Here is a 25,827-nt window from a genome sequence, read left to right as displayed (position 1 = left end):
TACCAACGCCTAGGCCCTGACTTTGAATGAGTCCCACATATCTGCAGTGTTCCATCTAGCCCTGATAGTGTAGTTGGACAATGATTTTAGTCTCTAGGAGTATGTAAATAATATCCTATCAGCATAGGTATACATGCAGAAACTTGCTGAGAAACTAAAATGTTAGCTGTAGTCCTTACATTGAGAAGTTACTACTGAAAAAAGAACATTTTTTGACCTGTAAGTTACTTTTCAGGCTTAACAAGTGACACAGTTGTGAATATATTCATGGTTATATATTGGGTTAGAGTAAAATTTGTTAAAATGAGGTAATCATTTGTGTTAACTAAATATAAAAATCCTGCATCACTGTGATTTCTTTCAGTAATATTTATAAACTGTCCCTTGAATTTTAGCTAGCCTACTGTGTCGTACAGTTCCTGGAGAAAGATACCACACTAACAGAACCAGTAAGTGTCCTATTTATTTTTATGTCTTTAATCTACATTGTAGCATTTCATTGTGGCTTTTTCTTTATATACCTGTGTAGAGCTATCAAACAGTAGTAATATACTTCAAAGTCATTTAGAAGGAATGTTAGGTTAATCTGCATTCAAAGAACAGGGTTGGGAGGGGAAGTTCTTATGAGTTATAGGATGTCTCTTGAATAGCTTAAATATAGATTAATACTAAAATATAGCAGAGATGTGTGATGACAGGATCTAGTGACTGCATGTGAAATTTTACATACATATTGTCTTTACTGACAACGTTTCTAATCTTCATTCACCTTTTAAAATTAAAACATACTGTGAGGGTCCCAAAACTATTCCCTGGAGTTTTGTTTTGTTTTTAGAACTAGGATTTTCTCTCTTTAATAATAAACTACATGATAGGGATTGAAAACATGTCCTTGCCTTTGGTGATACAGATGTATTCTTGGAGTAAAGGTTGTTTATGAATCAGCATAGCAATTCAGTCTGAATTCTGTTGACTGTTTGCCCACAGTGATAAGATTCAGGAGAGAATAAAAATGTTACTATGAAAATTGAACATTTAAGAAAAACAAAAGGTAAGGAGAAATAGAAACGTATGAAAGCAGAGAAAACAACCTTTTTACATTGATGAGTATTTTGACAGAATGTTTTCTAGGTATCCTTAATCTAAATATCTAAGAGTTCCTGAAGAAAAGCAAAGCATTTAAAGGATTTAAGTGAGATTTTCTTTATTATGAAGTTACTGAGGCTATCCCTAGGGATGCTTGAAAAGATTATAAACTTAGTAGTCTTCCTCTGATTGAACTTTGTGTAAATGAACAAAAGATATTTTTCCACTCCTAATACTTTGAGTTTTTGAACTTTTACACTTGCAAATCTTTCTGGAAACAGCTAAAAAATAGTTTTTTCAAGACTAATCAGGAGAATTAGGAGCCTGGTATTACATGAAACCACATAAACCTCTAAAGTAGATTAAAACATAATATAAATCCATGGTACCTCTCATCAGACTTCAGACAAAATCCATACCATAGTAAGTCATGGTTCATAGTTGAATTGTAGACAGATATAATTTAAACAAATTAATATGGGATGGATAGAGAAGAAAGGTTATTTCTTTTTAAAGAGTAGATTAGGGAGGATGATGGCCAGAGATCTTTCTTAGAGGAGCTGAGTTAATGGAAATAGGAACAGGATGAAGAGGTAGAAAGGTAAATGTCCAGGTTGACAAAGGAAAATATTTTTCAGTTCATAATGATCTGTACAGGTATATAGATCTTTCCATTTCTCCCATAGTCCATTCCAGCACCAAAATTATGGCCATGTTACTTGGGTTTGAGCCTTCATATTTATTCTCTAGAAACCTGGTATTCATATCTAAGCTTCTTGCAAATTATAAGTAAGTCAGAACTTTGGCTAGTTTATTACATTATTTAGGTACCCAGATCTTCAATTGAAATTATTTTATTTTCTAAAATGGAAATGACGTTAAGGTTACTTCTCTTTGTGAAAGTAATGTGTGTTAATTTGGTTCACACAATACAAAATCGTAAAGCACAATGTGGAGGAAGTTCCTTAAAATCTTGTCACCTAAAAGAGAACCATTTAAGTTGATGAATATATTTTCTAGAAATTTTTTCTATATATATGTGTGTGTGTGTGTAGGTTGTTGTAGGTCGGTGTTGATCAGGTGTTTTTACTTCTCAGTATAATGTGGCTATCTTTCCATATTAATCTGTTTTGCTTTCACTGGTAGCACTGAATTCCACTATATGGATTATCATAACATATTTAATCAGTCTTGAATTTATGGACACATGAGTAGTTGAAACATGTTGCTGGGTGAGGGGATGTTTAGGGTGTTAGAATTGTTCTGTGTCCTGTCTGTGGTGTTGGTAACAAAAGAAAATCTATGTGTGTATAAAAATCCTGAGAACAGTACACACCTACACACACACACACACACACACACACGAATTTTACTATATAAATTTTTTTTAAGTAAAATCTCTACACCCAATGTGGGGCTTGAACTCATGACCCCAAGATCGAGAACCGCATTCATGCCGTACTGAGTCAACCAGGCACCCCATGTATATAAATGTTTAAAAATCATTAAAATTAAAACCATGTTGCTGAGTCAAAGAGTACTTACTTGGAAATTTTAACATATTCCAAGCTGCCTTCCAAAAAGTCTGAACAATTTAATACAGTCCAGAGTGTGAAGATGCATTTTCCTTCACCATGGCCAATGCTGAATGTTAAGCTTTAAAATATTTGCTAGTCAAAGAGGTAAGAAATCTTACTTTAATAGGTTTTTATTACTACAAGGATTAAGCCATCCTTTTATGTGGTTATTGATCATTTACATTTCTGTGTTCTTTGCCTACTTTTAATCATTTTCCTGATATATTTTGCAAATAGTTTTTATCCATTTGGAGTTTTTAAATTTGAATATAGTTTTGTGTTTAAAGTTTATTTTGAGAGAACGAAAGAGAGTGCAAGCGGTAGAGGGGCAGAGAGAGGGAGAGACACAACCCCAAGCAGGCCCCGCGAGCTGTCAGCATGGAGCCCGACATGGGGCTCGAACCCATGAACCATGAGATCATGACATGAGCCGAAATCAAGAGTCAGACACTTAACCGACTGAGCCACCCAGTGGTCCCTGAATATAGTTTTCAATCTTTCCTTAAAGAACTGAAGAAAAATGTTATGTAGTGGAATCTATTCATCATTATGGTTTCTGGCCTTGATGTCGTACTAAGAAAAATCTTTCTACCCTTTAAGATTATAAAAATATTCTCCAGTATCCTATTCTAGTTATTTTATGGATTTCGTCTTTACCTATAAAATGTTTATTCCATCAGTAATAGTTTCCTAGGGCTGCTATGAATTACTACCAACTTGGTAGCTTAAAATAACAAAGTTATTCTCCCAGAGTTCTGAAGGTCAGAAGTCCAAAATCAAGTTGTCAGCAGGGGTACACTCCCTCCAGTTGCTCTAGGGGAGATTCCATTCCTTGCCTCTTCCAGTTTCCCGTGTCTCCAGGCGCTCCTTGGCTTGTGGCATTGCTCCACACTCACACTGCTGCTTCTGTCTGTCCTCTGTGTCTTTTACAAGGACACATCACTGGATTTAGGGCCCATGCAGATAATGATGATCTAATCTTGAGACCTTAACTAATTTTATTTGTAAAGACCCATTATCCAAATAAGTCACATTCATAGATTCTAGACATTAGGACACAGATTTTTTGAAGGGCCATCATTTAACCTGCTACACCATTTGAAATTGAAATTTGTGTGTGACAAGGGTGAAGAACTGGTCTTCTTTTTTTTTGCTTTTTATTAGTTTTCTGTTGCTATGTAACAAGTTATCACAAAATTTAGTGGCTTAAAACAATCATTTATTAGCTCATAGTTTCTGTGAGACAAGAATCCAGGCATTACTTACCTGGGTCTTCTGCTTCAGGGTCTCCAACTAGGCTGCAGTCGAGGTATTGGCCCTGGCTGGGCTCTCACAGAAAGGATCACATGAGGAAGGATCTGCTTCTGAGTTCATGTGGTTGTTGGCAGAATTCAGTTCCTCAAGTGCTGTTGGACTGAGGGCCTCAAGTTCCTAGCTGGCTCTTGGCTAGAGACTACCCTCAGTGCCTAGTCAGTTCCTGACTAGGAACTGCTCCAACAGAGAGCAGCTTGCTTGATCAAAGCTTGCAAGATGAGAAGGCTCTAGACAATCTCCTAGTAAGATGGAAGTCACAATCTTCTATAACCTACTCATGGAGGGGATATTCTGTCCCTTTTGCCACATTCTGTTGGTTAGAAGCAAGTCACTAGGCCAGCCCAATTTGAGGGGATGGGATTATCCAAGTATGTGAATTTAGGAAGTAAGGATCATGGAAGATCATTTTAGGAGTCTGGCTACCAACACAGCTATGTTTTTTCTTTCTAAACGGGGAGACAGCAGTCCAAGTACCACCACTTAATTGGCTAATTCATCTATTTTCCATGGAACTGAAATGCCACCTTTGTCATACATATATACATATATGTACATGACTGTAGATAGTCTTGTTTCCTATCCCTGCCTGCTTCTTTAAATAAACTCTACACCCTACACCCAACATGGAGCTTGAACTCATGACTCCCGAGATCAAGAGTTGCATGTTCTACTGACTGAGCTAGCTACACGTCCCTATTTCATATCTTTTTGTCCGTTTCTGTGCTGATATCATCTCATTTTAGTTGCTAATATCAGTAATATGGGTTCCATTCCGTTAATTCTCCCCCTCCCACCCAGAAAAGTTCTTGGTTATTTGCTTACACTTACAGATTATAGAATAAATGTTTCTAGTTTCAGAAAGTAATTCAGTTGGTATTTGATTGAAATTACATTAAATATAGGAAAAATGTATGATATTGAATCATCTCATCTATTTGTAGTCTCTCACAATCAGTAAACATTTCTTGCAAATTTTTTTCTTCATGTTTTTATTAGGAAATGCACCTTTTTTTATTATTACTGATACTTTGTTTTACAAAGGGATTGATTTTTATATATTTATCTGGCCACATTGAATTTGGCTACTCATTTTAGAAATTTTGTTGGTTTTTAATTTTTTTAATGTTTATGTATTTCTGAGAGAGCATGCACGTGTTGGCAGGGGAGGGGCAGAGAAAGAGGGGGACACAGAATCCAAAGCAGACTCCAGGCTCTGAGCTGTCAGCACAGAGCCTGACATGGGGCTCGAACTCACAGAACTGCAAGATCATGACCTGAGCTGAAGTCAGATGCTTAACTAACTGAGCCACTCAGGCGCCCCAGTAATTTTTGTTTTTTAAATTAGGGAGTATATAATTATATACTTAGATGAGTAAGTATAATTTTGGTATTCCTGTCCAAGAATATTCATTGGATCCTTTTTATCTTATTGGACTGTCTCCTGAACAGTGTTCTTCCTAATTTGAGTAAGTGTTTATTACAGGACCAGGCTATTGAATATAACTTTAACTGGATTATAACTATAAAATAACCTAAAAGGCTATCAGATACATTTCCACGAGAGTACCAGGCCCTGATGGTTTTACCGCCTGTCTCCAAGAATTCACTATATAAGATGATTGCTGATGGTTTCTAATAAATTCTCTTCATTCTAGCTTACTAAACTAAATTCTTATCAGAATATATAGGCAGTCAGACATTTTGAACAACTGTTCAAAATCTTGAGATGATCAGTTTTTTCCTTTTTTTTTTTTTTTAATTTTTTTTTCAACGTTTTTTATTTATTTTTGGGACAGAGAGAGACAGAGCATGAACGGGGGAGGGGCAGAGAGAGAGGGAGACACAGAATCGGAAACAGGCTCCAGGCTCCGAGCCATCAGCCCAGAGCCTGACGCGGGGCTCGAACTCACGGACCGCGAGATCGTGACCTGGCTGAAGTCGGACGCTTAACCGACTGCGCCACCCAGGCGCCCCAGTTTTTTCCCCTTTTAACTTACAATGTTAATGAGTTGAACTATCCTGGAATTTCTGGAATAAGGCATAATGGGGCAAATATTGTCCTGTTAATGTTCAGTTTAGTACAAATCTTTGCAATTATGTTCACTTAAATCCACGATCCCTTCCATGTATCTTGGTGATCAAGATGGTGCTAGCTATCAAATAAATTGGGAAGCTTCCTGGCTTTCTTGGTGCTTCAAATGGTTTTAAGTAATAGAAATTCTTTGTTCCTTATTTTCTCCCTAAAATAACTTTCCTCACTCATGCCACCAAGTCATTATCATACTTTCCTTTATTTTCTTCCTAGTAAGTAGCACTTAACTATTAAAATTACTTACATGTTTCACGAATAACTTCCATTGGTCTCCCTGCTTTTTGAAAATCCGGGTCACCAGTCACCTGTCTTGTTCATCACTGTCTTCCTAGCATCTAGAACAGTATCTGGTACAGACACACTCAGCAAATACTTATTAATAGAAGTGTAAAGCCGAGCAGAAAGTCGGGGGATACACTTAAATATTGATCTACTTCAGAATGAATGTTATGTAATCACAATTACTAAAAATTTCCTGGGATTGACCAACTTCATGGCTTAATTTGTGCTAAACTTCTTTTTTGCAGGTGATCAGAGGACTGCTGAAATTTTGGCCAAAAACATGCAGTCAGAAAGAAGTAGGTTTTGTTAAACAAAAATAGTACAATCTCACTAAAACTTCTTAATCTTAGGGCTTCAGTATATAAACCACGCAGCTTTGGGCTTGGCTGCATTGTTACTGCTACCTAGCAGGAGCTGGTTTTCTGGGGATTGAAGAGACTTGGTGGGATAGCTGAGCATTATAGTAAATTGCGTATACTATCAGGACCTTTTTTTTTTTTTTTTTTTTTAATTTTTTTTTTTCAACGTTTTTTATTTATTTTTGGGACAGAGAGAGACAGAGCATGAACGGGGGAGGGGCAGAGAGAGAGGGAGACACAGAATCGGAAACAGGCTCCAGGCTCCGAGCCATCAGCCCAGAGCCTGACGCGGGGCTCGAACTCACGGACCGCGAGATCGTGACCTGGCTGAAGTCGGACGCTTAACCGACTGCGCCACCCAGGCGCCCCCTATCAGGGCCTTTTTTGTCCCCTGTGTAATTTGTAGATTAGCCTTCTCATTTGTAGTTTTGTATGTTATCTTCATAAAATTTGTCATATTTATTAAAAGAAAAATTTTTTCAACCTAGGTGATGTTTTTAGGAGAAATTGAAGAAATCTTAGATGTCATTGAACCCACACAGTTCAAAAAAATTGAAGAGCCCCTTTTTAAGCAAATATCCAAGTGTGTCTCCAGTTCTCATTTTCAGGTATGATGTTTTCAGCGAAGCCATTTTTTTATACTAGCCTTTCCTTTATCTTTTAGTTTTGACGTTTCTAAATGTTTTTTTAGGTTGCAGAAAGGGCATTGTACTTCTGGAATAATGAATATATTCTTAGTTTGATTGAGGAGAATATTGATAAAATTCTGCCAATTATGTTTGGCAGTTTATACAAAATCTCCAAAGAACACTGGAATCCGTAAGTGTCTTTTATGTTGATCGCGGTATTCTGATATTTGTGCTTTTTGTCTTTGAATCTCCTAACTCATACATGAAACCTATACAGATTTGGAACTTATTCTAAGGTTAACATCAGTTTCATTCCATTGTGCACTTGATATACATATAGTTTCACAGAGCTGTAAATACATGTATGTTGTTAACTTCAGTTTAAAATTGCAAACCCCCCTGAAGGTAGGACGACCTGGTGTGACATTCTGCACCAGTGTGTGGTCAAACCCAGTGGGGGAGACCGACTGAACATCCGCCAAGGATGCACAGACCTCGAAGGTTGGTGCTATCCCAGGGAGAAGCGGGGGTGCTTAAGGTGTAGATGTTTAGACTGCATATATTCCAACCTCTGTAACACCCTTATCCTCCTTTGTGGGTTTTTTGTTTTGTTTACAAGTTATGGTAGGTGATTTTCTTCATCTTTTAATACTGTTAGCTTGAGACTGGAGAGCAGCCATGAAGATAACCATAACGCTTTAAGAGTTTAAGCATGATAAGAAAGACGTGAATTTTGGAATCAGACCATCTCTTATCACCACTGGCTGTGTGACCTTGAGCAAATTCCTAAACCTCTTGCACCTTTGTCTATCGTCTCTAAAATGGATTAAGTGAATCAGCCACTATTTAGAGATGATAGTCATGTTGTATTTCCTATAACCCAGCACTGCTTACTTTCATTTTAGGACCATTGTAGCACTGGTATACAACGTGCTGAAAACCCTAATGGAAATGAATGGAAAGCTTTTTGACGACCTTACTAGCTCCTACAAAGCTGAAAGACAAAGGTATTTGGTATTTTTAATTACCAAGTTATTCATACACTTTAGGTTGGTTGAAGGTGATTTCAGTTCAATAAAGTATCTTGCCTAAGTTAAAATTAGTATTTAAGTCCGTCACATTAGAGAATTGCAAACTATATGCTTAAAACTCTTAAAAGTCATTTCCAGATAAAAAAAACTTCCCCTACTGGTTAGATTATGATTTTAATGTGGATTATAAATCCTCTTTATCTCACTCTGAGGCTTAGACTTTATCAGTCTAGCAGCATCTGCGTTGTGAAATACACTTTCTGCCAAATTTATAAAATTTGATTTCTTATCTATGAAAATCGTCTTTGTCTGCTTTACTCTGCAGCTGCTCTTTGCACAAGTTTGGTAGTTTTAAGCCGCACATTTTAACGAAGTGGTATCTTAAAGTCGGTGTTTTGGGTTTTGTTTTTGTTTTTTGTTTTTCAGTCCGAGGGAGCTCACATAGGTCTCTGTCAGTACTATTAATATTTTGTTCCTTGCAACAATATATAGGGATGATAGCACATACCAGCATTTACACACCTGCCTTAGTGATCACCTCTTTTCAAGAACTTCATATATAAAATGATCTTGTAAAAATCACTTCTCATTCATTTCAGACATCAGATGGGTAGTAACCAGTCAGTATACCTGTGCCCATGCATCATTTGAGAATATAGCTACCATTTACTTTTAAGAAGTTTATTACCTATTGTTTGTTTGGAAAAGCTGATCTCTTTTGACTAAAAAGTTCCTAATCGGGGTTTTCCTGTGGCAAGTAGAACAAGAATGGCTCCTCCTCAAGGGTATCCTAGTCCATCAGTAACTTTTTAAAAAAACCACGCCTTTCAGGCAGAAATTAAACATTGGGCAGCAGTGGGAAGAAAAAGATGATTTTTATAACAAAAAGATAACTTGTATATTTCATACGCCTAATCGTTATCTGCAAAATGATAATGGCATATAACTGTGGAACTGTAAGTCCATGGGGTGTTTTGTTTTTTTAGAGAAAGAGAATCTTAAAAAGGCTCCATGCTCAGCGCAAAGCCTGATGCTGGGCTTGATCTCACGACCCCGGGATCATGACCTGAGCTGGTATCGAGAGTCCGACGGGACACTCAACCAACTCAGCCACCCAGGCGCCCCAGCCTATGGTTTTTTCACATGTTCATATAGTCCTTCAGAACAGTTTGGTCTCAGTTATTCACAGTTGTTTCCCTTCGAACTGAAATCAAATAGTTGAAACATATAAAATATTTTGAGTTTTGTTTTTCCAGAGATTATTCAAACTTTAAAGTTCTCATAACATGTAAGAGGTGAGAGAGTAAGAGACTGGTTAGTGGCTAGAGAGGTGATTCTACCTGGAAGTGGCTCCAGCCTGAGAGCCAGCCCTTCTGTCTCTGTAAAAGGGTGACTGTGCCAACCAGGGTGACTGCAAGAGGTTTAGGTGAGAAAGGGAACGTAATAAAGCATGAATGACAAAGTGGTCATGGAAGTGAGAACATGTAGCAGGCAGAAAGCAAGGGGTCACTCTGCGTTGGTACAGGAGAGTGACAAGAGTAACCAGGTGCTCCAAGTAATTGGAGCTCAGATGCTTTAGGAGAGGGAGTTAAATGAAATGGGGGTGAACAATGTGTTCTCCAGCAGACTGCCAAACAGCAACTTTCTTCAGGCCCTAAATTAAAGGTTTCTGACTACAAAAATTTTGGTTTCTCTACAGAGAGAAAAAGAAGGAATTGGAACGTGAAGAGTTATGGAAAAAATTAGAGGAGCTAAAGCTAAAGAAAGCTTTGGAAAAGCAGAACAGTGCTTACAACATGCACAGTATTCTCAGCAATACAAGTGATGAATAAAAAAAGCCACCACCTCTGTTCGATAGGCAGTTTTGTACACTTTTTTGAAATATGTAAAAATTATGAGACAAACCTCTCAGTATAATATAATTAAAAGGCCAACTTTTTTTCTGGCAACTGTAAATGAAAAATATGGACTAAACATAGCCCTGTGCTGTATCATGGCCACAGTATATTGTAACCTTGTCTAATCATGGATTTATTGTGTCACTTCTACAGTTTCACAGAAATGAATGAACTTCATCATCTATGATATGAGTGAGCTAATTATGGGAGTGGTAAGAATTATGACTTGAATTCTTTTTTTGATTGTGTTGCACATAGATACAGTAGTCTGCTCTGTATATTTTTCCCTTTTATAATGTGCTTTTCACATTGCTGCAGACCTTAGTTACATCCTAGGAAAAAGAACTATGATGGGGGGGGAGTTACCTGCCCTAAGCCTTCCTTCACTAGAGTTGCTGCACTCTGGAATTTGAGCAGAAACTTAAATCTCCAGGCTTTTTAAAGCACAAAATATAAATAAAAGCTGGGAAAGTAAACCAAATTCTTTAGATTGTTCCTCAAGAATATCCCTCTTCATCTGCAACTCCCCACAGTAATGAGCCCAGATTTGTGGAGGCAGCACAGGTAAACGCTGAGCCTGCCTCTCAGTTCATTCCTCCTCTTCCTCCCAAAGGCTGAAGGCAGGGCCTTTCCAGTCCTCAGAACCTGCCCTTCCTTCCAGCCCCTGCTGACCCAGGGAAGGAGGCTTTGAGTCCCCCAGTGTGGTGACACAGAGCACTCACGGTCACTGGCTGGCTGTATTTAAAGGAAACGCACTAGGCTGCCCCTGTAGAGTTCTGAGCAAGCTGACTAGAGAGAGGTCTTGTATGTTTTCACTTGGTCAAGTATTTCTCACCTCTTTTGTTATGAGTACCATTCCAATCTCTTTACTTGCAGTTGTGTGGAAAACTGTTTTGTAACGAAAGATCTTCATTGGGGGATTGAGCAGCATTTAATAAAGTCTATGTTTGTATTTTGCCGATGTGGTCTTTGCTTTTTCCAGCTCTGAGACATCCAGAAGCAGTCTGCTGCCTCTTTATACAATGTCTGCCTCAAATTCTAAGTTCTAGGCTAGCCTTTCATCTTCATGTCCTTCTATGTTCAGAGAACAGGCTCAAATTACCTTAAATGTCGGTTTTAATTAAAAATCTCAAAGTTTATAATAAATCCTACTTCTTTGGGTGAGGAGTGGTTCAGGGAAACGGTGGCAGAGTCAGACATCAGACATTATAAACTCTCCACTCCTTTGCATTCATGAAGTCGTCCAGCGTTTTGCGTGCTATTCCTAGGTCACTGTACAAGCATCCCTTTTCACTCACTGTGGCCCCAGGAGAAACTCTTCCTTTGGGTGCATGGCTCACAGTTGATGATCTCCAGTAGCCACCTTCCCCCAGCCATCCAGGTCCAGGGGCTCTGGCCGAATTGGCCACACTAACCCAAGGCCAGCCAGTGTTACAGCTGGGGGCAGCCCTGGAAGACCAGGGTGAGCCTACTACAGGACACAGAGTCAAAGGCAAGCCCCTGCCTTTTCCAGAAAGTGAAGGCTAGGTCTAAATGTCTACGCAGTGGAAGACTTACACGGTTCTTTCACCGAAGAGCAGCCACAGTGGATTCTGACAGGCTGCAGCTGTAGTTATGAAAGGTTTTCTTCTTTGGCAAGCTAAAAATACTTCCTAATTATCTACTTATCCTAAAGTGCATTTAAGAGGTCTCTCAACTTTCCACAATACAGGAAATGCAGTTTTAGTGTGTTTATTTGAGCTAATTTTATTAGATATTGAAGTATTACTAAAGCGGTGTCACCTTTAGAGACAGAACACATACACACGTTTTCCAACGTTGTTAACGTAAGCTTCTCTGCCTGGCTTCGCATTTGCCTCACAAAAAGACTGCACAGAGACGAGATCTAGGCTAGCATGAATGTGCATGCTTCTCTGGCATCGCAAAGTACCAGGGAATATTTCTTGGCACAAGTTTACCTTTAATAATGCCTCTTTAAACTACCTAAAGCCAGATTATGAAATCCAGTGTTACCAAGTCCTCTTTGGAGCAAAGGGGCATGTAAGTAATTTGAAACTCTGCAGACAATTCTCAAAACCTTAAATCGGCCGATGTGAAAAACACTTCAGTACTCATCTTTGTCAAAAGCTAAGCTGAAGGCTTTGGGGGTCACACTGAGTACCCCTTTCTCAGCTGCTTTTATAGGACAGGACGAGAACCCCACTTACGCAGCTAGCTCTGTCACTCTTCCTGACTGCCTGCCTGCCAACCATCGCCACACCCCACCCCGACCCTTCCTTGGACGCATTCATGACCTACCTCGGGAGTCCAGATCCCTCCATCTTGGGAGTCCGAGCTCACGCTGCCATTTGGTCACAGAATGAAAGTGTACCGGTGCCTACTGACTTAGCAGGTATTCAGACTGGCACACTGACTCCTTTTGCATTAACCTAACTTTTATTTACCTGTTAATAAAATCATCAAGATACATTGAGTAGGCACCTATGTACATATGTCCCAGTGCTTTTGCATGTTAATGACTCTGCACTCTTACACCTCCATCAACAAATATTCTAGCCAGACAGGTAGGTGGCTAGTCAGTCCACAAGAAATCGTATTCCTGGTTTCTAGTAGCTTTACAAAAAAGTCCCATTTCTTATTTAACAAATGAGAAAGCGTGCCAAGAGGCCAGATGATGTAACTGGCAGATGACGTCAGAGACGATGGGGTTCTCGCCTTTGGGTACAGGGTGCAGAGGTTTCAAAGCATAACCTGTACATCTGCAGAGTCAGGATTTGGGGGAAAAAAAAAAAATCACACTCTTCTGTCCACTTTAGAAAACTAGGGCGGAAGGGGAAGCTAGAGTAAAAAGTAGAGCCTTCATTACCCCATTAGAGCTTAACTGTGCACCAAACCAAGTAAGAAGAAAGGCAACTTCCACAAACCTTCAGAAAACTTGATACAGATCTAATTCCATCTTCCACAATCCCTCGTCATCTGTTCATTAATAATTTAAATACTTAAATAAGTTTTAGGTTACCCACTGGATCTGTTCCATCAGGCTTTAAACATCCTCTTTTGGGGCCAGGTTAGAAGCTGCAGGCTGGCAGGCTGTTCCTCCCAGCAAGGCCCGTTTCAAGTGAGCACAGGATTGCCAGCGGCTCGTTTTCTCCGCGCGGAAGTGACCAGAACTTCCGTTGCTGTGAGCAGTTCTGCGAACACAAGGCCACTTCAGCTTATATGGTTCGCCGCCTGACCTCTTTTTTTAAGGTACCTCTTTCTGATCTTGATCATCCATTTCACACTCAGCTTGGCAAACTCCGCTGCTTTAAATAACGCCAAGAAGGCCCCACAGAGCAGGGCGATTGTGTTCCAAGGATTGGCGGTGATTATCTGGAAAACAAACGAACACAAGTGTATCAGTTTGCCTCAACTTGGATTCCTAGGTCACGTGAGTGTTACTGTCAAGATCCTCCTGCCTCAGATTATTGGAGCGACAAGAAAAACACTTGGGGTTCTAAAACGGCCATGACTCTCTACTTCATTCTGACTAGACCTTTAATGTGCACAGCTCAAGTCTGAGAAGAAAAATACTAATCCCTTCCTACTATAAAGTGATCCTGAAAAAAATAAACTTTCTCAAAAAAGTTCTGCACAAATCAGATACTCAGTACTGAGGTTTAGATTTCTAGACTAATCCCCAGAAGTGGCTTGGAGACAAATTTCCCCAGAACTACCTACTCCAGAAGGTCAGTTACTCGTTTTCTTCCCGTCTCACACTTACTCACACTTGCCCTCCACGCAGTCCAGTGACAGTCTCACCCGCCGGACGTCTGCCTTCAGGCCATGCCCTGAGCCCCCCAGCCTGCGATGCTTTCCTCTTACTCGAGTTCACTGATCCTTCACAGCTCCGTGGAGCCCTCTCTGACCACTAAGCCGAGAAACCCTCTGGCAGAAACATTTATCCCACAAAGCCCTTTGGCAGCTACTTACTGTCTGGAACGAGTCACTTCACAGCTATCGACTACACTCACTAAATGTTAAACGCTTCTGGGTCAAGGTCACAGCTTGGATTTCTTTCTGAGTCCCCAGCATGGTACCCACAGCACTTTCAAGTCTGTTCAGCAGGGTGACCTTGGACAATCTGAGCCTCAGGGTCCACAGATACAAAACGGTTACACCGGCACCACTGTTCAGGACCATGATGAAGCAGAGTGATGATGAGAAAAGCAGGCCTCGAGCGTGGGCTTTACTCGTCTCAATGGGCACTTCCTACTGAATGGCGTAAGTGAAAAATGTGTGCTAACACACTTCACGTGTAGAACTGAAGACGTTCACTCTTCCACCCAGATCCGGATTCAGCGAGCCGCACGCGCCCCTGCATAAGTGGCCCTTCCCGTCCCCGGTTCGTGGTGGAGGTGCGTGATCAGGGAGCACTACAGGTCACACAGACCCTCCACCACATGGGCCTCAGCCGTGCAAGGCGCTTCCCCTGAGCTCCGACCACATCAGCACGTTCTGGGATTACCTAAACGCCAATCAGTGTCAGATCTGGGACTGCCTCCGGGGGATGGTGTCTCCCCAGAACGTTCCTCTAGCAAAGCTGTCTTATCATCCCTCCTCTTCCGAGACTGCGTCTGGGAATCTGGCATTAATTGAGGCAGTGTTCATTTTTACTTGTACGTTTCTGCTCTGACAAATAATGATTATTATCCAACAGAGACCTATGAAAAAAGAATGGCTTCCAAAAAAAAAAAAAAAAAAAAAAGAATGGCTTCCCGTAGCAATAATCTAGACATTAGCTTAATGCAATCCAGGTTTTCTACTCACTCCACTCACTTAATACTACTAAGCAAGTACTCTGTACTAAGCACTCTGCCAGGCAGCACATAAATAATGGCGGACAAAAGAGGAAGCCCACACGTTCACGGGGACAACTGTCTAGTGATGATAAGATTAAACACAAATACAGGACATGAATGTCATAAATGAAAAAATGATTTGCGCCATGAGAGAAGAGGAGGACAGCCTGGAAGGATGAGCCAAAATACCTCAGCACAGGGTGTTTGCTCTTGTAACCTTAAGTAATACTCACATCTTGGACTTTCTGGATGAAAGGATCTTTCCATTCAAAGACCACAAAAAACAACTGAGCGCTTTTTTCAGCGGCCGGCCTCTGGTCAATGTAGTTAACCACACTCGTCTAGGTAGAGAGAGGAGAAAGTGTTACCACCTATGCGCCCCTGCCTCACCTGGGTTGCAGGAAAGGAGAAGGAAGTTAGGGGATCTTGGTCCTTGGTTCTCTTCACATCATCTTCTGGAGGGAGAAAGCCAAAAATCTCATACACAAATCCTGAAACTGGAACCAGGGCCAAGACTTCGGTTTCCAGTTCTCTGGGAAAACAGCATCTGGGATGTACAATGGGTGTCCTGGATTGTCACCAAAATCTGTCCTTAGATATCTGGACTCATGATTAAAACGTATCCAAAGCATCATGTGAAGACCCAATTATAAGTCATAAAAGTCTCGAATTTCAAAATACTTGATCTTAAAAGCTAAGTCTTTCAACCCTTCAGGTCTTACACAGACAAAGCACAACCTCACAGATCCGCCGGGCTGAGCACTCACTCCCGGTTAAGTATTTACTAGGCGTGTCTGGTAAGATCTGGTTATCGATTACTAGAAGCTGCTAATCTGCGTGGTGTAACAGGGAGCGGCCGGTGCCAGAGGCAGAGCCCAGCCCCGGCCACAGGGCCGGCTCCACCACCGAGCTGAGCCTCCCGCTTCGCCACTTGCAGAGCGGCGGACAAAATGCTGGCATCACCGAGGTGTGGTCAGGATCAAATGAGATAAGACGTGGGTATTTTAAACTTTAAAACACTACATAAAAAACATTTTTCAACTTTGTTCAAAAGGGTTCATGTCACCCACCGAAACACTTCCAACTTAGACAATCACGAACGGCACAAACATGGTAAAATGGACATGTTCGCTGGGACTTAGGTCCCTTTGGGTTCTGAACCGTGGGGCGAGCCGGGCAGACCCAGGCTGCACCTGACTACGGTGAACACATCGAGGCTCCTTTCCTCGGCTGCTGTGGGGCCAGAGGAGGAAGATCTCCGGAGTTCTCGGAGAAAAGTGTGGAACAAAAATCCAGGACGTGACAGTTACCTTACAAACAGGGAACACTTTAGGGACCCACTGCCGGGGGTTAGGGGGGTAGGTTCCACCTCCTGAGGCAGGAACAAAGCCTGTCCTCTTGAAGAAAACCGGCCCGAAGCCCTTCCCAAACCCTCCTCCTCTCCAGTCTGAGAGGCCAGGGCACAGGGAAGGGGTGGGCCCGGACGAGCACATGGCTTCTGCCCAACGACAGCCCCGTGTCACTGGGAGTAGGTCCTTCTACTCCAACCCAGGCCTTTCCCAGTGCTGCCCCTCAGGGTCCAGCCTGCTGAAACACCTCCAAGGAGGAGCCAAGTTTTCAGAACAGACTCCCTTGCTACCTCTGTAGGCACTCGGCCACTGATACACAGGACGGTGGCCTCAGGGTGTAGGTGTGGGTAAGGGGGCTGCCACCGCGGAGGTGAAAGTTCCAAAGGTAGGGGTGCAGCCTCGCTTTCAGTGATGACTGGCAAACAGCCCTGCCACGGCAACCAAAATGTCCCCTGCCCCCATCCCCACTGCCAGGCCCGTTCCCAAGGTCCTCCCCCATCCGCTGCTGAGACCGTGGCTAGAAACCTCGGGCACATCTCCTGGTTCCAGGCTAGTGGGCTGAAAGCTTTCGATCACACTTCCCATTAGTAACACATTTTTGAGTACATACCCCACATACAGGACTTCCTCAGAAGTGACGTAAACATTACTCTTCTTCTAATGTTCAAAATACTCAAAAACGGAAAAAGGATGAGGTCAAGAAATTAGTACAAAAAGCAAGCTAATATTTTCCTCATGCATCTCAATGGACCCTCACGTGCACCACACTTCGGAGGCCACTGTATCTAGTCTGTCTTCCCTGTAAGTCCTCTATCTTCCATGAGGCCAGCAGCCTCTGACGGCCAAGAACACGGACTGTGCTGGGCACGCCACCTGCTCTGTGAAATGCAGGCGTCCCTGCTTGGCCCACGTGTCTGGGGAGGACCGGCTGCAGCCCAGGCAAAGGCCTAGAGCGTGCCCAGCCTGCGGGACATGGCCGCTCCCTGGCACGGGGTCCCTTCTCACCATACGACTTCCCCAAGGTCCTCTCTCCTGCGAAGCTTCTGTCCACCCTGGACTCCAGGGTGGAAGCGGCCAACGGTGCGAAGCACACCCAGCACCACCTACCTCCTGCCGGAACTCCACTGCTTCCCGCCCATCCTCCTCCTTGGTCTTCACCAGGGACATCTTGACCCAGGTGCGGAAGCCGCCAGAGAACTTCCAGCTGGAATAGGCGCTCTCGCAGGCCTGCATGAAGCCCACCCTGTCTGGGCTGGGAGCACAGAGAAGAAGGGGCCAAGTTAGGCCCAACAGCAGGATTCAAAGTCGGCTGGACTCAAACTCCAGCCCATACTCCAAGCCAGTTTTCTCGGCTACCGCCACGAGGACAGGGCCCACTTCCTGCTTCCTTTCCAAGCTCTGCTTCTAGGCTTCCGAACAGAGGGAGAGTTGTCACCCGCCATGAGGCAGGTCCCCTCAACCCCTGCTCCCAGAGCACTGGCCCTGAGCGGGCAGGTGCGCCCACCAGCATGACAACTCTGGCCCTCGGTGGCCCTGGGGAGCCCTCGCTGGGCTGCCAGCCTCCCTCTGGGAGGCCCAGTGAGGGGAGGACAGCTCCTCGGCTCCACGCAGGGAGGGCAGAGGGAATGCTGGGGGGCAGACAGGGTGGAAGACGCCACAGCAGAGGCTCCAAGCTCCAGATCAGGAAGGACGGAGCAGTAGTACATGAGTAGGGGAGGTGGCCCATGGCCTCATCACCCCGGGGGAGCCGCCTCTCCTCCGGGGTGGCTACCGCCCCCAGTGGGCACTCTGGGTCCCAGTGTGTCCCCCACGCAGACAAGAAGCTTCATCCCCGTATTAAAAACGTGTGGCAAACACACTGCGCGTTGGACGTGCTGCCCACGACACCACAGGGGAGACCCGGCAGAGGCAGGGACTGCCCTCGGGGAGCTCACAGGGTCCAAGGCAGCTCCTCTCGCCTTAGCCCCCCGAACGGGCAGGACCAAGCCTCTGCCTCTAAGTCCGAACACTCGCCACACCAGACCCGCTTCCTTAGTGAAGCCAGGTTTCCTGGACAGCTAGGCTCCAGGTCAGTCCCTGGAGTCGGGCCCCCATCACTGCCCCACTTGCCCACCCCGGCCCGGGATGAGCAAGCGGACAGGAGACGGCGTGCGGCAAGCCCGGCACGGACTGGAAACGCCACCTTTGCAGGAACTCCTGGAAAGACGAGAAGAGGAGGTAATCGATGGCACTGAAGTCCTCGCTACTCTCATTCAGGCGGAACTGGAGGAAGACCAGCTCCCGCTTCTTCACTTCCCGGGGCCCCTGCACGATCAGGGCGGATTTCTGCAGAGAGACAAGGGCCGGAATCAGCCCTGTGGGAGCCCCGCCTGTGGCCCCAGAGACACTGAGGGTGACCAGCAAACTCCTCGCCCAGCGGCCCCCAGCTGACCACAGGCCACCCCTCCTGCTGCCCACGGCTGGCTCCCGCTCAGCCCCACAGCGCGACTCTGCGGCTAGCGCCTGGCCCAGCGCTGGGAGCAACCGTCCTCCGTTCATTTTCCTCGCTGGCTGCCTGTGCTACAGACGCCCTCGGAAGGGACGCTAACATACGTCCAGTATGCAGACAAATGTCTTCTTCCGGTCTGTCGCTTTGCCGTTAACTTTGTTTCTAATGTCACTTGTTAGATGAAGCTTTAAATTTGATACAGTGATATCTGTAAATCTTGTTCTCTATGGCTTCCAGGTTTTGCTTGCGAAGGAAAACCAAAATTACACCGATGTTCTCTTATAGCGCTTTTTAAACTTTTTTACATTCAGACGTTTTATGTGCGTGGCTTTCAGTTTTGCATCTGGTGTGAAAGAGGGACCTACCTCCCGCTCCCCAGACGAGGGACAGATGCGGAGTTCATCCCTGCGGGTCTGCACTGTTCTGCCATCTGACCGGGCAGGTCCCCTCCACGACGCGCCTCCTACCACCACCCCCAGCGGGTGACTGCCATACACGTGTTCTTCTCCATGTACTTTAAAACTGGACTGTTAAATTCCATGAAAAAACCAACTGGGACTTTTAACTGTGATGATGCTGGATTTACAGATTAATTACCGTAACTGACTTACAGATTAATGAATTACAGATAAACATCTGTACCGCAGTAACCTCCATAAATGCTCTCCAGATGTGGAAGAGCGGGCACCATCAGGCACAGGTGCTACACGCACACTCACTGCACATTAACGAATTGTGCCGCTCAATCCTTATCCCACTTTGTGTCTATTCGATCCGCGAATGCGAAAGAGAAACGTGTGCATTTAGTCACACTTCAAGGCAATGGAATTTTTTGTTCCTAATAGGTTTTGCCCAAAACATACAAAAGGAATGCTATTTTGCAAAGATCTGTAACTCTTAATTCTTAGTGGAGAATAGTATAGTTTTTTATCTAAATTAAACATCTCTTGTAACCCTTGGCACCCGGTACAGCAGTGTGACTGATGTTCACGTGCCCACTCACTTGTTCTGCCTCTTGTTGCATTTTTCCCAGGAAACCTCTGTCCATCTATTTATTTTCAACCTTTCCATGACACGTTGAGTGGCAGCAGAGAATGCACACTGTTCCCACTACCCGCTTCCTCCTGGAGAACTAGAACCGCTTCCCCAATCCCACATTTTAGCAGCATGGTCACCCTGCTGGAGCCTCATTTCTGGCCTCGGCCGTGGCCATGTGATGACGTTCCTGGAATGTGCACCAAAGTGACTCATGAGACTCCACACTGTGCCCCGAAACAGGGCACCGCTTGTCCTCCACGTCGCACCCTCCCAGAGCGGAAAACGCATACACGTGCTGGCAAGCCATGGCTGACCACGAGGACCAAGACTGCACCACGGGGAGATGGAGTGGCAGACAGAAGCCATCGCTGCCTGCCCTGCGAGGCGGCATGGCCCAACATGCCCACCGCCTGCACACCTGACCGGCTCCAAAGAAACAGACTTCTCTCTGGTCTCAGCCACTGGGTCTGTTTGAGGTGTTTGCTTTTGCACAGGAGCTTAGTCTATTCTCTGCCCGATGCACAAAGTTATTTTCTGGAACTGGAGTGCTGTGGGAACCATCTAAAAGAGACAAGGACTTAACATCTGGACAGTGGGAATACGGCAGGCGGTCCTACAAGCTGGAAAGACGGTGGCCCTAATTGTGGCAGAGCAAAGTGTGCGGTAAAAGTTAGCTAAACCAGGGGTGCCTGGGTGGCTCGGTCAGTTAAGCCTCCAACCTTGGCTCAGGTCATGATCTCACAGCCCTGCGTCCGGCTCTATGCTGACAGCTCAGAGCCTGGATGCTGCTTTGGATTCTGTGTCTCCCTCTCTCTCTGCCCCTCCCCCACTCACACTCTTTCTCTATCAAAAATAAATAAATGTTAAAAAAAAAAAAAAGTTAGCTAAACCGAGGGCACAAGAGACACTAGAAAACAATGAGAATCTGAAATCTGACAAAGCAGGTCAGATGAGCACAACCCCCGCCCTCGCCTGTCACTTTCACACAGACTAGCCAGGAGGCAGACAGCCAGCAGCCTACAGGGTTCTGAGACCTCCTACTACAAACAAAGGAGGCGGAGCTGGAGCAGAGTAAAGGACAAGCCCACAAGCCAAGCACCAAGTCTGCAAGGTGTCAGCTTACACAGCAGGAAGCGGGTGCACCAGAGGGCATATTTTCTAAAGTCCACCCCAGGCATGGGGCCGGAGGATCTCTACCCAGGCAAAGTCTCCCAGTGGCCAAGGCCAGGGGCGATCAAGGACACAGACATCTAACCAAGGTGCTCCCTGGGTGCGAGATGGGATGAGCCACACCTCCCCCCTACTCAGGGAATGTCCTTGCTGCCACTTGCCAGGCCCTACTTCCCAGCACATGTGGGGGGGGGGGGGCCTCCCCTACCCTCCCCATCCCTCCTCCTCATCCTCCGCCACTGTGGGGCCTGAGGGCAGAACTCCTCTCCAAAGGAACCACATCTAGAACTGCTGGAGAATACTGACCTTCACCCAGAGCTGGCCGCAGTAACTGCCTTCACTGCAGTTTCCATACAAACAACTCTCCCTGGGGCGCCTGACTGGCTCAGTCAGTTAAGCCAGGATTCTTGGTTTCAGCTCAGGTCATGATCTCACGGTTCCTGAGTTCGAGCCCTGCACTGGACTCTGAGGCTGGACAGTGTGGAGCCTGCTTGCGATTCCCTCTCTCCTTCTCTCCCTGTCCCTACCTCCCCACGTGCACTCTCTCTCAAAATAAATGAATAAACTGAAAATAATTATATATATTAAAAAATAACTTTTGTGCTCTTATTTCATGGATGTTTATAATATTTACGTAATTACCGCAGTAAGCACCACCAGCACACACAGGTTTGGGAATGAAGGCAACAGGCTCCTGGGAAGTGTCCGCTCAGGGGGCACCGACAGGAAGGACACCCACAGACCCGCATGTGCGCTGCCCGGCCCTCCGACTGGTATGTTTCCCAGAGCGGCCGGCAAGAAGCGGCCGGGAATCCGCATGGTGTTTCTATGGCACATCCAGCTCTTCCTTAAAATGTTTACAAATTATTCTCCCTTTCCTTTAAATTAGCATCCGTTGCCCTGTTCTGGAGTCCATTCTCTTTTATTCCTGTTGGTCCTCTCCTAGGCTGTCGGTTTCCCGTAAATGTCTAGCAAGCCTTCGCTGTCCATTCCCGCTCCCGAAAGAAGGACCAGGGTGACTAGCTTAGGGCTGGGGTGTGGCTGTCCTCACCAGTTCTCCCACGGCGCCCCTGCCTGGGGCTGACGCTCCATGGCAGCAGGCAGGCAATGCCAGGCCAGGTACTTGGCGTGTCTCTTGTGTGAAGATTCCTTCCCGGTACTTGTCCCCTCCCCTGCACCGTGGAGGCCCAGTCTCCAGTTCTGCTCCGTTTCTCTCTGCTGCCCCAGTGCCCAAGCAGGGAACCTCCCCAGAGCTTGCGTACATATGAATGGCCCCTGGGCCTCGTACCCGGAAGGAAACGCCGTCCCCAGCAGCTCTGCGCGCCCTGGGAGGGTAGGAGAGCAGCCACCCGGTCCCATGATGACTGGTCCCATAATGACTGGTCCCATGATGACTGTCCTGACCGCTGCCCTGCCCTTTGGGCGAGCTGACTCGGGAGCTGGGAGCCAGAAGGAAGGCTTTCACCTCTCCTGAAGCCTCTCCTGCGCCCGCTGTAGGGCGCGGCCTTTCTCTGGTTTGTTTGCTCCACCCACCTGCCCCAACTTCTATTTTACACCGGTTCAAAACGCCTAGTCCTCTGGTGATACCCCTCCTGGGTTTGTGGGACTTTTATGGATACTTTATTTTGTTCCAGTTTTTGCAGGCGAGGGAACCATTTGAGCAGGATCTCAGGAGGAGGCCTGGAACAAAGGTCGTCAGAACCACCTCAGTGTGACTCTTCTACCCTTAGACCCAGGGGGGCAAGTCAGGCTCCAGGGCAGACCACTCACTCTCTCCTCACCTGGCCATTACTTCTACCCGCAGCTTCGCCTCCCGCCGCTCGCCGCTCCCGGGGGCACCTGACCCTCCACACACACCCAACTACTGTAACAGTGCAGACACAAATGCAACCTGCTATTTCCTCTACCTTGAAAACCCTTCCTTCCTCACTTTGATCTAGAAAGCTTTCACTCGGTCCCATTCAATCCTTTCCGAAACGAGGATACGGGATGCAAAAAGATGTACATAAACGTAAAATTCCTTCCCTGCCTTCGACACCCTGTGCAGGTGTCACTGACCCTCACCTCCCCCCAACCCTGCTGGGCTGAGCTGTGAGTGATGCCAGTGCTGGGGTCCTTGTTCCCAGACCAGCTTCTTTACATATTTATTTCAAAACATGGATTCCCAGGCCCTGTCCCTAGGATTGACTGGCCCCACGCGGAACCTAGGAATCTTTATTTTCAAAATGCACCCTGGCAGTTGTGTTGGGCAGTCACGTAATGGGACTCACTTGACTACGTCCCACCGGCTTCGCCCTGCATCCTTCCAGCAAGGAGAGGATCTGATCGCACTGTCAGGAATCCCTGAGGATCAGAGAATGCTGACGCCCTCACAGCCCTGCCTGATGCAGCCAGCCAGCCATGGCCATGACCCGATTTGGGACGGCCTCGTGGTCGCTGGGGGCCAAGGGCCTGCACGAGGGGAGTGTGAGTGGCCTCGTGGCAGGAAGAAGACCGGGGGCTGCGGGGTGCGGGGTGGACAGCGTGCGCTGCCCAGGCCTGGCGTGGGGAGACAGGAGTTACCAGAGTCTGGTTGGAGAAAGGGTCTGTGTAGTTGATCCTCCGGGTGGTGCAGTTCATGTCCCCAGGCTGGCCAGGGCTCCTCAGGGGCGGGATGACCTCGTAGTGGTGCTTACAGCTGAGCAACTGGGCCTGACCGGGGTACAGAGCAATACCTAGGGGAGCACGAACAGGAAAATGGGAGTGTCAGAAGTCACGGTCCCCCACCGTATCCCCACAGTCACATCACACACAGTTTTTCACACCCACCAACAACCCAAGTTCAAGACTCTCTGGGTGATGGCAGAGGAGGGAGAAGAAGAGGGTTATGGAGGGTGGAGAGCCACGGCTGCTGCCCTCAGAAAGCCCCTCTCCTGGCCTGGGGCACAGCCTCCCTGGCACCTGCACCGAAACCCAGCCTACTTCCCCGCCCTGCTCGGCACACCCCGCGGGCGCTCCGCGGCCGGGCCCGGCAGCGCCGCCATCCACAGGCGGATTCACTGCAAGGCCCTCGGCTCGGCTGCGGGACTCCCCACCTGTCACCGTGCCTCTCACCTCCTGCTCTGGCCGGGGCCTCCAGGTGTGCAACTCACACCCCAAAGGTCCCTCCCCCGCCCCAACCCCAGCACCTCACCGTGGGGCTCCACTGACGGAGAGAAAACAGAGCAGCATGAGAGCAGCATGTGGCACCAGACCCGGGCAGAGCTCAGAGAGACCCAGAGATCAGCAACAGAAAGTACAGCCCACAGATACAGGGACCAAAACAGACACACAAAGAGGGACGAACACGAGACAGGCAAAGATGGGTGAAGAAGCTACAAGCGGCACACTTTCAAGAAGCCCAGGTGGAAGGCACCAGAGACCGGCTGTGCCCCGTGGGCAGGCCATCCAGAGGGGAACTGTGGCATCCTGCGAGCACAGCACGTGCGCACACCAGTGGGGCACAGCCGAGGCCACGGAGCGCACGCCTCCCGGTTCACTCCCACGATTCCAGAGCCCAGAGCCAGCCCCGCTTGCCCTGAAGGAGACACTACTTTCTACAGCAGAGACGACGGCCTCCTCAGGGCCCAGCCTCCCACCGGAACAGGAACAGCAGTGAGCCCCCTCCCCAGGCAGGGCCCTAACCACTTCCGAATGGCTTCACCTCCCCTGCCCCTCATCACTGGCCTCCGGCTCCAGCCGGGCTATACACATCCTCTCCAGAGGAGCCCTCTGCCTCCCTACACTTACTTTTTGCTCCTGCTAATCCCCCTTCCAGAAAAACTCTCTTCTTGTCTATCAAAGCCCAGCTCAAATCCTATCTCCGTGCAAAGCATTCCGTGCCCACCCCAGTTATGCAGTGACCACTCCAGGCTCTGTGCACCCCTCTCCCTGGCACACGACATGCTCCTCTGGGTACTGACAGCAGCTCTCTGGGTGTGTACTCTTCACCTTGACTGTGCTCGGCTCCTCTGCCTACCCGCGGTGCCCAGCCCGGTGTGGGAGTGCAACGGTGGCTCATTTGCAAGCCAACGCCCCAGACCTGGGCCCTGATGCCCCTCCGGGACAGGCTCTACCTGGGGCGTCATAGCGATCCACCTCCTTGTAAGACACCGACATGACAGGGTGCTTGAGTTTCTCGCGGAAGTCTGTGATGGTCTGGTAGACCAGGAAGACAGCCACTGCCATGAGCAGCAGGTAGATGAAGATGAGCAGGACCGAGAAGACGTTCTTCAGGCAGGCCTTGCTGAAGCGGATGCTGCTAGAGGCAGACTCGCTGTCCAGGGCTGAAAAACACCACCACACATGTGACCCGGAGCCCTGGGGCAGGTGAGGTCAGAGGCAGCTGGCAATCTCCAGGCCCTTGACCTGCTTTACCAAGGAGGCAAGGTCACCCACACACCCCTAAATCATAACACGTGGCACCTATTGACATTCGCTATGCACTTCCTGTGCCAGAAAGGGGACTCCAAGAGGAAGGAGACACAGCTATTCTCTTTAAGAATCTCCCATCTGGAGGGACAAAGTTAAGATTCAACAAGGAAGCTGGCCCCAACCTATTTTTCTGGGCTTCTCCCTGACCACCCGGCTCCCACAGGGTCCCCAGCTCCAGCTGTGCTAAATGACTTTCTGTTTGTCCAGCATGCAGACCCCCC

At 46.5% G+C, this 25,827-nt stretch overlaps 2 protein-coding genes across 8 annotated transcripts in view; one reads left to right on the top strand and one right to left on the bottom strand.

Moving 5' to 3' along the window:
• PPP2R5A (protein phosphatase 2 regulatory subunit B'alpha) overlaps positions 1-11,220 on the top strand; it is a 65,835-nt gene extending 54,615 nt beyond the window's left edge. For both annotated transcript variants that reach the window (XM_058700203.1, XM_058700204.1), the window contains exons 8-13: positions 396-449; positions 6,597-6,647; positions 7,199-7,318; positions 7,402-7,529; positions 8,245-8,346; positions 10,070-11,220. In XM_058700203.1, the coding sequence (XP_058556186.1) occupies positions 396-449; positions 6,597-6,647; positions 7,199-7,318; positions 7,402-7,529; positions 8,245-8,346; positions 10,070-10,202 (588 nt within the window). In that variant the 3' untranslated portion in view covers positions 10,203-11,220. The remainder of the gene's footprint in view (positions 1-395; positions 450-6,596; positions 6,648-7,198; positions 7,319-7,401; positions 7,530-8,244; positions 8,347-10,069) is intronic.
• Positions 11,221-12,685: 1,465 nt separating this feature from the next.
• The window catches only part of PACC1 (proton activated chloride channel 1), a 168,448-nt gene continuing 155,306 nt past the window's right edge, over positions 12,686-25,827 (bottom strand). For 5 of the 6 annotated variants that reach the window (XM_058700205.1, XM_058700206.1, XM_058700208.1 and 2 more), the window contains 6 exons: positions 25,249-25,458; positions 23,717-23,868; positions 18,641-18,783; positions 17,566-17,710; positions 15,343-15,450; positions 12,686-13,640 (listed from right to left, as the gene is read on the bottom strand). In XM_058700205.1, coding sequence (XP_058556188.1) covers positions 13,479-13,640; positions 15,343-15,450; positions 17,566-17,710; positions 18,641-18,783; positions 23,717-23,868; positions 25,249-25,458 — 920 coding nt within the window. In that variant the 3' untranslated portion in view covers positions 12,686-13,478. Of the gene's footprint in view, positions 13,641-15,338; positions 15,451-17,565; positions 17,711-18,640; positions 18,784-23,716; positions 23,869-25,248; positions 25,459-25,827 lie in introns of those variants that run through there. The other variant, XM_058700210.1, reaches the window with a different exon arrangement.

Source organism: Neofelis nebulosa, chromosome 15 (assembly GCF_028018385.1).
Source record: "Neofelis nebulosa isolate mNeoNeb1 chromosome 15, mNeoNeb1.pri, whole genome shotgun sequence".
Taxonomy (NCBI): Eukaryota; Metazoa; Chordata; class Mammalia; order Carnivora; family Felidae; genus Neofelis; species Neofelis nebulosa.
The sequence above is the reverse complement of the archived record's forward strand: the minus strand, read 5'-3'. Positions and strand labels throughout refer to the sequence as shown.